At 39.1% G+C, this 14,052-nt stretch overlaps 3 protein-coding genes across 7 annotated transcripts in view; 2 read left to right on the plus strand and 1 right to left on the minus strand.

Moving 5' to 3' along the window:
• Positions 1-1,667, plus strand: part of clint1a (clathrin interactor 1a) — a 13,340-nt gene extending 11,673 nt beyond the window's left edge. The window contains exon 12 of the mRNA XM_044364551.1: positions 1-1,667. This exon is cut by the window's left edge and continues 683 nt beyond it. The gene's annotated coding sequence lies outside the window, so the exon portion shown is untranslated.
• Positions 1,668-2,890: 1,223 nt separating this feature from the next.
• On the minus strand, positions 2,891-7,344 carry lsm11 (LSM11, U7 small nuclear RNA associated). 2 transcript variants are annotated; one of them, XM_044364552.1, is made up of 4 exons: positions 6,481-7,328; positions 4,363-4,502; positions 4,140-4,223; positions 2,891-3,491 (listed from the first exon to the last, which is right to left on the minus strand). In XM_044364552.1, exons 1-4 carry the CDS (start codon positions 6,932-6,934, stop codon positions 3,144-3,146), a joined length of 1,026 nt encoding a protein of 341 aa, XP_044220487.1. In that variant the 5' UTR covers positions 6,935-7,328; the 3' UTR covers positions 2,891-3,143. The 2 variants fall into 2 exon arrangements, with proteins under 2 accessions (XP_044220487.1, XP_044220488.1); XM_044364553.1 differs by lacking the exon at positions 2,891-3,491 and adding an exon at positions 3,515-3,994 and having other exon boundaries at positions 6,481-7,344.
• thg1l (tRNA-histidine guanylyltransferase 1-like) lies at positions 6,676-12,854 on the plus strand. 4 transcript variants are annotated; one of them, XM_044364557.1, is made up of 8 exons: positions 7,379-7,401; positions 7,587-7,645; positions 7,874-8,077; positions 8,182-8,358; positions 8,433-8,602; positions 8,716-8,804; positions 10,829-10,936; positions 12,405-12,854. In XM_044364557.1, exons 3-8 carry the CDS (start codon positions 7,884-7,886, stop codon positions 12,564-12,566), a joined length of 900 nt encoding a protein of 299 aa, XP_044220492.1. In that variant the 5' UTR covers positions 7,379-7,401; positions 7,587-7,645; positions 7,874-7,883; the 3' UTR covers positions 12,567-12,854. The 4 variants fall into 4 exon arrangements, with proteins under 4 accessions (XP_044220491.1, XP_044220490.1, XP_044220492.1 ...); XM_044364554.1 differs by lacking the exon at positions 7,379-7,401 and adding an exon at positions 7,448-7,487; XM_044364556.1 differs by lacking the exons at positions 7,379-7,401; positions 7,587-7,645 and adding an exon at positions 6,676-6,756.
• Positions 12,855-14,052: the final 1,198 nt, after the last annotated feature.

Below are 14,052 nucleotides of genomic sequence, written 5' to 3' on the forward strand. Positions count from 1 at the left end.
AAAAAAATATATATATATATCAGTAGCTGCATAATTTTTTGAGATGCTTTCTCAGTAACTTTACTGAATGATGAGTTTTGATAACATGATCAGCCATTTTAACTTTCTAATGTACATTTACGACTGTCAAGTTACCTCTTATTTGTCCTCGTTCTTCCTTTGGCCTGTAAATAGAAATCTGAAGCCTTACAAATAACTTATGAAGTTCCTATATGAGAGGCAGTGACATTGTGAAGACTTGTATCATACAGACCAACCCTGATATGAATTAAGACCTATACGAAGCACATTGACACCTTCTCTTTGTACATAAGCGTCCAAACACTCCAAATGTGGCCTGTACTACAAAGTAACGAATGAGTGTTTGGCATGAAAGCTATTGATTAATTTGTGGAGTTTTTCCATTAATAACCATCATTTGTGGCCTTTCTTATTGGTATATATATATCTATATTTTACTTAAGAAGAAAAGTATAATCAGTTTGCATCAAATGAGATAATCAGTAGGTAGAAAAAGCCTCATACAGGGTTGTTTTTTTTCCATTATAGCGCAGTGCCTGGAAGACCTTTGTCTCCTCTTCAGTTCTAACTTCTTTAAATGAGACAATGTGACTGTGCAGTGTTGAGGACTGCTACGGCACGTAGCTTCTGTACTATGTACAAACATACAGTATGTTTGTACTCGTGCCTCAAGCCAAGTGTATTGGTCTGTACAGATATCAAATGCAGTTGTAAAAATGATTTCACTTATTCTGTTTTGTTTGTCCCTTGCACATTTCTATCCTCCTAATCTCTTCAGGCCAGTGATACCTTCAGTGCTCCGAAAAACACCTGAGATGAAAACGTACTGAGCTCAACTTAATTCCTCAAGCGTCAATGCAGACTGTTAAGATTGCATCATGCATTTATCTGTTATGTGTTCAATGTTCACTGGTGCGTCCCAGTAAATACTGCCTTCTCACTTTCATTAATGTTACACTTTAAAAACAGCACTCTTGAAAAACACTGTTGCTGTCATAAGCGTTCGCAAGTCCAGGTTTTGCAATTTATCAGGTACAGAATCTCGTGTGAGAGGAAGCACTTTTACCAGTTGGGGTGCAGTTTGTGTACACCTAGTATGTTATAGTAGTCGGATTAACTGATCTGTTAGATATACAAACCGCTGATCTTCAGTGGTTCAAGTGCCTGCTGACGGTTGCCTCCTCACCCTTGTAATGATTGATAATAAGTACATCTTGCTTACTGGACATTTTTGGAATGTCAATGATGAGATAAATAATTCACTGACCAGAGGAGAAGGCAGTGGATCCTGCAGCCCCCAAGAGAATTGAAGTTGTGTTTTCCCTCTCTCCCAAGGGCTCAAGAGGCTCAGCACGCTTACACATAGTAGCCTTGCATCGGAGTCTGAAGCATTAAAATGACCAAAATCTGTTGCTGTGTAATTTAACAGTAGAAGTTATTTTATGCCTTTTGTTTTCTACTTCAAATTATTTTGATCTTCTCTAAGATGGGATTGTTACTGAAACACTAGTATATGCAAATGTTTAAAAAAAAGAAAAGAAAAGCAATGAAAATCCTCTGAGAAAATGAATTTTTGCATTATTCCCATTTTGACTTGATTTACACATTGAGATTGTTTATCTACAACATTAAACAGTTGATTGAGATTTGTTAATGGTGTGTGTTATTTGGCATGTTGTGTCATTAGCCTCATTCAAAAGAGCTTCATGCAGCAAAAGTGAAGCCATTGCACTCAACTTTGAAATTACATCGAGTTGATACGAGCTTGTTAACGTCACTGTTGATTAAAGTAATAAAGTAAAGACAAGAGGATGAAATGGGCAACAAAACTTCTAAGAATACTTAATAAATGATAATGCTGAAGGAGAAATCCATATCCTGTTGGTATTTGAATTTTAAAATGCTGATAATTTGTGTCATAGATGCTTCATTTCTAATTCAACTGATTAAATTTACAGTTTCTCCAGTGAGAAAGTGAGCTGGCCTGAGTGCTCTGGTGAAGTACACCCAAGAGAAAGATTGCACAGTCTAATTGTGGCCCGTGTCTTTACCACCAGTGCACTGTCCTCTTAATCATGAAGGCTTGTTGGAACACACTGGTGTGACAAACACGACTAAAACATGGTTTGCATTAAACACTTGACCCCGTTTTCACTCTCTGGAGAGGAAAGACTTAAGTGGGCTACACTAATAATATTCTGATACATTATATGAAAGTAACAGTATATAGTTTAACAACAGCTCTGCTACTGATAGAATTTGTCCTATTTATGGCATATAAATATATGGAAAGAGGGTCAGTTAAACTTTCTCCAGTTTACTGATGAAATTCAACTAAAATAAGATGATACAGGTGAAAATAATGTGATGTTAAAGCTCTGGCGCAGACCCAGAAACATTACAACAACATACAATCATTCTGTGCCACTCATCATCCAAAAGTAACCTCTGCCATTTAAAAAGAAAAAAAAAAAAGCAGCGACATCTTTAGTCTTTACATCTTCCATGAGATGCAGTAAATTGTGCTTTTATGGGTAATGTGCCCATTAAAGAGTAAAAGCAATCTGAGACGTCAAGACAAATGACAGCTTTTGAGTGCCATCTGCAATCTCTAGCTTCACAAACTCAATTATTCATAATGCATTTATGAAGTCCGCTGAGACTGCGCTGTCATTCCCGTTCAAACTAACGGGGAAAAGCAACATAAAGGGACAAGCTCTTTGAGATGACAATGGCCTTGCAGATGGCACTAATGTGTTAGTGCCACCTGCTGGCTATTAAGCAAAACACAGACACGGTGGCACAGCAGTGACAAAATAAATGTGCTTTAGTGGCTGACAGAAAAAAAGAAATCAAGACAAGAAATTACTAAAATTAGTACAGAGAAGCTTTTATTCCCTGATATCAAAATAATTGAGAAAAACTTCCATATCAATATGATATAACAGTACTCCTGGTTTGATTCTTACGAACGTAATTAAATCAGAGCTCTCTCTGGCAGTTCATCTACAGAGTTTCACATCTATTATTACAGATGTTCAGTGTAAAATAAAACTGAACTGACTGTGGTTTTGTTACATCTTCCTTGAAAATAAGATGCTGTAAATATCAAACAGAATACATCAGAGAGGCTGTGGGTTAACCAGGATAACGTTCTCACCCCGGATGAAAAGTTGGTTGATGTGGCGTGTGTGGACCTTGCCGTACGTCTTGGAGTCTTTCTTCTGACAGGTCTCTGGACCCTGAGCCTTCATCGAGATTTCATGTTTGTCCTGTTTGGTTTTAGCATCTTGTGACAGCTTGGACTCCGTCCTGCTGTCTCCTCTCTTGCTGGTAAGGTGAGCAGACAGGCTTTTTGGAGTCATGATTGGGTTTGCGGGCTGATGCTTGTCGGTTTTTCCCTGGGCTTTGTGCTGTTTTGCTGGCTCATCACCTCCTGAGCTTTCCTGGAGCTTTAGCTTCTCAAAGAGCTGTGCAAAGATTTCAGTCACATTAATATTTGTGGATAAAATGTAGAGCTTACAGTACTTATCTTTAAGATTTTCATAAAATCAAACCCTGGTTTTATATTTATGGTCAGCATTTTTTCAGCAAATTCAACAAATATACATTCTTTTATCTCTCTATATAGTAGCTATAACTGACACCGGTGGGGTCTGCCATTCTCACGTTGGATCCATATTACCTACCGATATATTTTACTGTGAAGCAGTCACAGGAAACTGGATTGAACAGTGATTGTTCATCTGAAAAGCATCTGCTCAGCAAGGTAACCATATTTACTGTGCCCTGCTGTTGTGTGGAAATCTACTCGTGCTGTGTGCAGCGTGAAGTCAGATTGCAGTTGCTCATGGCATGATGGGAAAAGGCAGAATGTTGACGTGAGATTGTTTGGCTGCTCTGTAAATAGTTGCTCTTCTGTCGAAGCTGTGAAGAAGCTGCTCAGCGTTTGCTGCCCACAGAACTCTGGGATCTGTATTACTAAACCATCCTGCTGTTAACATGGTAACCACACGTCATTAAATCAATAAAGATTGAATTCTTAAGGTTTATAACTTTAACTATTAGTCAGAAGGAAATATATTTCACTCAGATATACAATAACAACTAGTGCATACCCGTGAAATGGTGAGGGCTTTCTCGTGGTAGAACGCCTCTCCGAGAAGAGGGTCTCTGTACATCTCATCTACGTCCACCATCGCCTGACAAAGAGGAAGAAAAAAGGAATGTGAGATTCCAACATAAAACAAATTCATGGTTACAAGCATGTTGTTTTGCTTATTTCAGATTCAACATGTGGCAGCTGTGAAATAAGAATACGACGGGAAAACAAGAGCTCACCATGTTCCAGAACTTGTCGAAGGCCACGACGAAGCCAGAGCACACACCCCTCAACCCCTTGAAGGTCCTGATGTGAACTTTGACCCTTATCCTCTCCTCAACGCATCGGTGCAGTTCACCCAGAGGACTGCCTTTGCATACTGGAGACATATAACAAACAGGTTACACAACAGTCTCTACAACTAATAAATTGAGGAAAGGAATTCAGCTGAATTAAAGTAATATTTCTGGCAAATAAAAGGAAAATTATGCAAAATGTCCGATGTATTTAGGCGCAAAGTTTACTTTCTTTTGAGAGATATTCAGACTGGTAACAAATAAAAGGGAAAACTTGAATAAATGAGGAAACAACAAATAAGGTTGTTGGGCTCATTCATTGGTTTCATGAGTTTGAAAATGATGTGACTCTAAACCCAAAAGAACACCTGTGGGAGATTTTAGTGTGACGTGTTAAACGGTGGAATTAATTTGGGAAGAATTGTGTTCATTAAGAGATTTGTACAATCTATGTCAACGAGCGCTGAAGCTGATCTAGAGGTGTACACAGCAGGATAAAAGTATCTTTACGTTGGTTTTTACTTAATGTGCCACCTTTACTTGCAGTGGACACCAATATTTTAAAGGGAATAATGACACTGACACAGGAAAAAACTATCTCCACTAATTGTTAATCCTCTCCAGTGAAATGCACAGTGGGGCAAATGGGGCTCAACCACCAACCTAGAACATTGACTATTTCAATACTCATTATGATTTTTTGAACCAATTATTATCTGAGAAGTTGTGTGCTTGTATGATGGATAGGGTCATGAACTAAGAGGGGCAGGGCCCAGGATAGTCGCACATATAGCTAATTCTTTGGTCAGATAAAAACTACAGGTACCATGTGACACTGGTTTTCCATTTAAAGTAAAGGACTGCCCTGACAAAAAAATGCTTTTATAGGTGAGAAATGACGTCAACAGTCAGCCTCAAATGAAAAATAATATGGAGGTCAAAAGTTATCATGTGACACGACGCTGAAGTTAGCCTCCCATTCAGGGTTGAGGGAAAAGTTAAGGGAAACATAAATAATGATATTTAGCAGCCAATTCTAAAATTTTTTCACCACTTACACTTGTGAAAAAGTGTTAGACATCATAGTAAAACCTATAACGCAGTTTGAACCCACTTACAGATTTGCAAAACCTTTATATTGCATATGAAAACTGAAAAAAGGGAGATTTCACTAATTTTTTTCCCCATCCAGACCACATTAGACCTGATCAAATTCCTGACAAAAGTTAATAACAATAATCTAATCCAGATTTGACAAGACTAAGTATAATGGTTTTTGATCTGGACCTGGTCTAACGTAGTATGGATGGGAAAAAGGTTTTCAGTTTTCACAAATAGAATTAAGGTTTCACAAATCTGAAACTGTGACTCTCTGGGGGCTCTTGTTAATCTAGTCCAGATTTGACAGGTCTAGGTAGAGTGGTTTTTGATCTGGACCTGGTCTAATGTGATGTGGAAAGGGAAAAACAGTGAAATTGCCATTTTTTCTGTTTTCACAAGTAAAATAAAGATTTCTCAAACCTGAAAGAGTGGTTAAACAGTGTTAAGGCTTTTGCTACAATGCCTAACACTCATTAGTGTAAGTGACGAAAACTACTACTGCACAATATCATGCTGCTGCACTATTTGCACTATACAGGACAATATATATTTTATTTTTTTATTTTATTTATTATAGTATGGTCTTTATTTTAGTATATGTCTATTTGTTGTGCACTTTATTGTCTTACTTGTCTTACTTAAATGTTGCCACCGCGGGATACTGAGAAACGTTTTCTCGATTCTTCTGTTTATTCTGTATAAAAATCCTGAATCTTGAAAAACGGCGAATCGGCCAACAAATATGATTATTTATGTTTCCCTTAACTTCCCCCTTAGCGTCGTTTACGTGACATGCTTTTAGTCTATCGAGTGGGAGGTGCCACATACCATGCTACCAAACTAACCCCACATACTCTATAAAACAATATGACAATATCAGCCCGCGTCATGACACTACAACACAACACAACACAGCTAGGCTACACCATGCCAAGCAGTGCTGATGGGTATTGAACCTACGGGGCATCCTCGTCAGCACATTTTTCTGGATCTTCTGCTTCCTCCGCCGCGGAGTGCCGCTGCTCTCCCCCTCCTCTGCATCGGGCACCGGGTTGTTCACCATCAGCTTCTTCAGCCTCTCGATACGTTCCGGGTCAGCCACCCCTTTCATCGCCTTTAGCCGCTTTTTCTCCACATTCTCCGGCTTGGCTCTGCCCCGACCGCCCTTCAGAAAGCTCTCGTACTCGGCGACGTTGTTGAAGCATTTGATGTTGGGAAAAGGAAGCGTGACGGTAGGTGAGTACAAGGCCAAAAGTGGGTCAAAGTTTTCGGAGCAGACGTCTGTTTTATCTGCGTCATCGCCCCCAGTTGTACTGACTGAGTCCGGCTCATGCTGCGGTACTGAACTGGTTGCCGGTACCGTTTCTTTACTGGCTGGCTTTACGCTTTTTCTGTCCCTCTCACTTTCCTCCATGTTTGAAACAGCCGCAGAAGGGCGTACGATGAAGCAAAGTATCCTGGGAAAGTTGCTGACGTCTCACGTGGTCAACCGTCATCCCATCTTGCTTGTGGAAGAATTTAATTGGATTTAAAGATCTGAATAGTTCATATCTGAAGTTATAATAGTGGCTCACAAATTTACATTTATTTATTAAAACTCGACAATAACCCCCCATTAAAGACCTTTAAAGGACATGATGCTGTTCGGCAGGAGACCTTTGCACGCTCTCCCTAGTACCACACGATGGCGCTAGAGCACAGAGGATGATTGACAGCATTTACTAAAAATATGCCTTCAGTCATAGATTATCTCACGCAGAAGTACAAGAATAAATCAATCTATAATAGTGAATTCTTTATAGAAGCAAATGAAAACAATTAGCCGTTTGTTTCTGAATAATTGTTCATTATTTTCAGGCTCGTGCCCCGGAACGTTTCTTGGTAGGTAGTGTTTGCACTACGAAAAAATCAGTGTCGGACTGTACATAACCCAACGTGTGTGAGATGACCATCTGTAAAGAATAAATGTAGATTACAAGTGATAACATTGCTTTAATACCTTATTACACCCAATATTTATGTTTGTGCATCTACTAAAATAGCTTCATATAACCGCATGTAAGCAGGTTTCCAAAAAGCAACTATGCTGGTTACTAAGGACTAACATCACACATGGCATCCAAGTGTAAGTAATTATTAACGTTGGTTAGTCAGCTAATAATAGGACAGCTTAACATGTATCACTAAATATTCCATAATGATAGCGGTAATAGTCAGTGGGATTTCTTTTTAAGTTGCTTCGATGTCAAAATGATGTTGCCGTGATCCTGTTTTAGCAGAAAATATTCCATTCCTCCTGACTTTAGGTTGCTTTGTGGTGCAGGAGTGACCATCATGCGTTTGTTTGTTGCAGGAGCTCCCTCATGCTGGTTGGAAAGGTCTTCAGTATTCGTGGAGGTGTCGGTTCTTGCATCGTCAGACCCTTGGCTCGTCTGTTTACCTGCCCCAGTAACATGGCCAAGAGCAAGTTTGAGTATGTCCGCAACTTTGAAACTGATGACACCTGTCTAAGAAACTGCTACATTGTTGTGAGGCTGGATGGGCGCAACTTCCACAAGTGAGTCTCCATTTAAAGCTACATATCTGTCCTCTGTGTGAAGATATGAGTGGTTATGTGGAGGATGATACGTAGTTTAAATCTCTTCTTGCATTTTGTGTCAGGTTTGCAGAGCAGCACAAGTTCACAAAACCCAATGACGACAGAGCCCTGGGACTGATGAGCCGCAGTGCGCACTCAGTCATGGAGGAACTAGAGGATATTGTCATTGCTTACGGTCAAAGTGATGAATTCAGTTTTGTTTTCAAGAGGACGTCCACCTGGTTCAAGAGGAGAGCCAGGTACTGTGGAGCAACGTTATTCTCATGCATCATATTACTACCTTTGTCTGACTTTATTTCTCCCCCTCTTGCAGTAAGCTCATGACTCATGTGGCGTCCCAGTTCTCCTCTTCATATGTGTTTTACTGGAAGGAGTTTTTCGGGGAGCAGCCCCTCCTCTACCCCCCTGGCTTTGATGGACGCGTGGTCCTGTATCCTAGCAACCGCAACCTCAAAGACTACCTCAGCTGGAGGCAAGCAGACTGTAAGTACACAGAGTACCACGACTGTTTAACAGATCTTTGAGTTCTCTCATCACACTGGCTCATCAAACTACATACAGATGTCAGGCTATACAGATGTTTTTGTCTCTTTCAGGTCACATAAATAATATGTACAACACAGTGTTTTGGACTTTAGTACAGAGAGGAGGACTCACCACAGTCCAGGCAGAGGATCGCTTGAAGGTGAGCAGTCAACACACTACACAGTTCATTAATGTGTGGTTGTGTACATGGACATCAATGCATGTGTTTGTATAAATATGTTATAATATTAAAGGGGAATACTGCTACTTCTTTATTCCTGTTAATTTTCTACAAATAACAGAAAACAAGAAGAAAAAAACATGGAGGAGACACGTAAATGTTTAAAGGTTATACATAACATACATACATATATAACATTGTCACTGTCAGTAAACAGCAGATATACACAAGGTCCTTCACACAGTATCCAAAGATGTACAATGTTGTCTGTGGGCTGACTCATGATCATCCTAGGTTTTGTCCAAAAAGCATTTCCCAAACACATTAAGTTCCATAATTCATCTGATTCCAGTTACTAAGTACTAAAGCCATTTGAAAAGCATGTAGACCCAGAATCAAGATGGATAGAGTACATACTGGTTAAAGACAATGCAGTACAATACAAAATGCAAATATGAAACTTCTGCTCTCTAGCTAACACTCATAGTTTTGGTTTAAGCACTGAGCTGTAAATGATCACAAGTTTGTGTGATTCAACTGACCTACATAAAATAATCGATTGCCATTTCTTATTGAAAATTGAAATCTTGCTCCTGAAAAGATACAGTATGTCAACTTTTCCAAACATATTATTAATTTCTGATATCTATTACTGTTAAAGCAATGAGTTGATTAGTCAGTCAGTCAGTTGACAGGAAATGACTGCATGTCAATATTAACCCTTTTAGCACCATAATAATAGATATATTTATTAAAACGCCTGGTCTTTTTGGTCTATTTTTGTCAATAATTGTGTCAAAAAATGCCCTATGTGTAAATAATTTACCCTTTTTCCAGGAGAAGTAGAACTTTCAAAATCTGTCAAGTATTTACCATTCTTATGTAATTAAATACCTAAAACTGTGTGTTACACGAAGAAAAGGACAAAAACAGAATAGAATTTTCTTCAACTTTCTTTTTATAAATTCTTGAAAAGTGCAGATTGAACATTTGAATGATTAAAATTGCACGAAGTAGCGAGGAGTTACGGTAATTTGAAATACACATGCGCCGCAATGTCACCGGTGATCCCCGTAGTTTTAAAAGGGTTAACAGGTAATCACTTCTGCCATTTGTCAAGTAAAATGACCAAAGACTTCCCAGTTTAAAACTGTGAATATCTTTCTCCATTTTATATTATTATAAACTGAGCTCTTTGTCTTTTTTGACTTTTGGAAAAAACATAATAATCAATTTCAACACAGAACATTCTGATGAGATATTTCTCATTAATTTTGACATTTTGTAAGACTAAACAAATAATTGCTTAATGGAGAAATAATCAGTAGATTAAGTGATAATGAAAGTAAAAAGTTCAGCACAGCGTTCTCATCCATGTTCCAATTTAAATTAATGTTGGATTTCAGCTGCTTCAGAAGTTTTTATAACATAACTGTTTTTTAAGGATATTGGAGATATACACATTTGGTGGTTTGCAAATGAGAAATTTAATGCTCATAACTACAGTAGAAATATAAAAGGAAGTAATCCATCTAATTGAACACAAGCTCTGTCATCACTTGTGGCAGCTGAAATCCACCAACACAGCTGTTCTCAGGAAGTTTATTCATTCTCCAGTGAGCTTGAAGCGAAACTACAGTGAGGTGACAACAGCTGATGAGTTATTTGAAATGTTCATTCTGGCCGGGCAACATAAGTTATTCACAGCCAGTCAATGTGTCGTAGTTCCTAGTTTCTTTCTTCTTCACTTTAAAGACATTTCTTTGAAATCAAAGCGGACAGAGAAGAAGTGTATTTGCAGCAGGGGATTTTCTCTAATTCTATTTCAGAGTTGAACACCGCAGCTATAATGAAAACATTGGGCGGTGAGATCATGGTTTAGTTGAAGGCGTGTATGATGTCACTTTTAGGAAGTTGTACTCTTCAACTAAGTGATGCATCACATCTGTGCACATTTCTTTATTTTGGGTTTTTTGTCTTAACCCGGTCATGTCCTCTTCCAGGGAACACTAGCTGCGGACAAAAACGAGATCCTGTTCTCAGAGTTTGACATCAACTACAACAATGAATCTTCCCTTCACAGGAAAGGCACCACTCTCATCTGGGAAAAAGTAAGCTGTTCAAAATGGTTGAGACCAAAAGATCACTCCTGCTCTGTAGGACATAGTTGAATTTCAGTATGTGACGATGGGTTTTAAATTCCTTCACCCTGCACCCACTTCCACCTCACCTGTCCCATCTATCTCTGCTTTAGCCAGTGAGTTCTTACATTTCCCCAACACGTCTTTGTGTCTAAACATGTAGGATTCAGTATGTACAGATGTACAGGGGTCATCTGGAACTGGGGCTTCTATTTGTGGAGGAATTGTCTCTCTCTGTGCAGTTTGCACTTTTAGCTGACAATTACCGTTGGAGTTTTGAGAAGCAGAAATTTCTCATGTTGTTCTTGCATGTTTATGCTTATTAACCACTTTGATATTCCTGACTATAAAAATGTATCTGTCTTTATTTTTTTGGTCAAAGTTACATCATTGTCACATGGTCCACTTGCTGGCAGGCACCACTTATTAAAACGCTGCATTCAAGGACACTTCAATACCTGAGAATTGATAGTCGGCTGCCGAAAAGCACTGCATTGACAGGAAATCATTTTGCAGCTGCTTTTCAAATCTCAGTTCTTGAGACTTTTCAAAACAGTCCAGCTTGTAATGCAATTAGAAAATGTGCACTATGTTGCTTTACATATCTTAAGCAACTTTCAAGTGTTTATTAGTAGATCTAGATACCGCAGTGAAATTAAGGGAAACTAAATAAACAGCTGCCTCGCAGGTCTAAAAGCATATTATATGCTGTGGAAATGTGTCAGCGTTAAAGTATAAAGGATTATTTGACTCTCCCTGCAGAGTGTTATTCATGCTAGTGGCATGGCTCCAAGAATGGCAGCGTCTATCAGTCGGCCAGTCCTCCTCTTTGATGCGGACTGAAATATCTCAGCAACTGTTGGATGGATCGCTATGACATTTTAGACATTCATGGTTCCCAGAGGACAAATCCTAATGACTTTGGTGATGTCTCAACACCAGTAGGTCAATGTTTTCATTTATTCAGTGAAACATCTCTATATCTACCCGATGGATTGGCATAGAATTTTGTACAGACATTCAAGGCTCTCGGACGATGAACACTCATCCCCTGGCATTTCATCTAGCGCCACCTTGAGGTTGACGTTTGTGGTTTTGAGTGAAATATCTCGACAACTGTTAATGGCTTCCTGTAAAAGTTGGTACACAAATTCATCCTCATGGTGATTTGTAATAATGTTGATGATCCCGACTTTTCGTCTAGAACGCTAACATGCTAAACTAAGACAGTGAACATGGTAAACATTATAAATGCAATACATCAGCATTTTCGAATTCCCATTGTGAACATATTAGCGTTCTGATTCAGGTCGAAGCCACGCTAGCTTCACAGAGCCGTTAGCTTGGCTGTAGACTCTTTGTCTTGTTTCAACAGCAAGACTTTTTTTTTAAGTTACCTTTAACTGTTCTCATCATATTCCTCAATCTTTGTTTCCAGCGAGACGAAACCGTCACTAAACGCTTAAAACTACCAAATGAAGAGGAGAAGGACGTGCATGTGACACGCAGCAGGAGGAGGGTGCAGGCATATCACTGCGACATTATAGGAGAACAATTCTGGGAGGAACACCCAGACATCCTTGAGGACGACAACAGCTAACAGTTCCTCCCCTGCGGTAGGAGATTTAATACTGAACTGAGTCTGGCTGGAACCATTAACGTGGACCCATTCAAGCAGTGACTCTAGATGGACAGACACAGCTTGATACTGGCTGATGTAGATGATGTTACCCAGGACGCTTAATACCCTTGAAACCTTTGTCTGTTTTCTGAGATTGAAGCCTTTGATGATTGACTTTGTATCATTGCTCTTTCACAGCTGGAACATATACTCTCTTCATGTATTAAACTTCTATCATAATCTTCCTTTAAAGTGGGAAGTTTTCTGTTTAAGCTACATGGTGATGTTTGTCATGTTCAAGGGGAAACAGATGACTTTCATTATTTTCTTTGTAGCGTTGAAGACATGAACGGTGTCGGTATTTAGAAATACTGCTAGTTCACGCTGACATCTGCACTCATATAGTGCGTCTGCCTCCTCTAAGGTTGCTTGCTAAAATTACATCCTCATTTGATATCATGAATGGCATTTAGAATACTACCATCATTGATTTTTCAGTATATTTTACATGACTCTTCTTGGACCAACACTCTTTGTGCTCGGGGGTTTTCATTTGTGTGTTCCTTACGTTTGAGCATATCTACAAAGTGTTCAGTATCACTAACAGCTAGTAGTAAGAAATGTGAGGTCGAAACAAGCAGAGTAATGCAGAAACTAATACCTTCTGCAGCAGCGGGCGGCCTTGTCTTGCAGCTAGAACACCATTTAGAGATGTGAATGGATTCATCGGCCTGCACTGTCATCAGTGCTAAGAATACCTCACACACCCCCTGTACACTCTATCTCTCTGACATGTGCTCTGTGGCATATTTATCATCACACTTATAAATGACCGGCTCAGTATGAATGGCTGCTGGAAGCTTGAGGTGGTAGAAGCCAACTGTATTTTGTTACTGTAGTAGCTTCGGTTACTGTCAGGTATTAGAGCTGTATTTTTGGTTTGGTGACCTTGTTAAAAGTATGTTGCTACTGTAACTGTATTTTATGTAACCAATATTCAACTCTTTCATTCATATTTGGGACCAAATTCATTCATAGAGGCTGTTTTTTTTTTTATTTAGACCTATTTTACACACTGCTTAAGTTCGGTATGTCGATATAAATAAAGACATACAGTAGAAGTCGCTCTTTTCTAAATGACAGAAACCAGCTGTGTTCTCAGTTGGGTCAAAGCCAAGCTCAACACATTTAGTGACCTGACATAATATTAGAAAGCAGAACATGTGTAGGCAAGTGGTTGAGTAATTTAAAGACTATATGTTTACGTTAAAGGCTACAGGTTCAAACATGTTGGTAATATTCTATACAGCCACAGTGAAATTGTCATTTGAAAGCTAAGTGGGAGCTTTGTCAGGCGGGAATGGCTGGGATGATTCTGTACTGATGGTACCAACACTGTTTGGTGTATTGACACTAGTGTCAATAGGATTTATACAAATTAATGGATCCGTCGTTTCAGGTTAGA

The sequence above is a fragment of the Thunnus albacares genome, chromosome 10 (assembly GCF_914725855.1).
Source record: "Thunnus albacares chromosome 10, fThuAlb1.1, whole genome shotgun sequence".
Taxonomy (NCBI): domain Eukaryota; kingdom Metazoa; phylum Chordata; class Actinopteri; order Scombriformes; family Scombridae; genus Thunnus; species Thunnus albacares.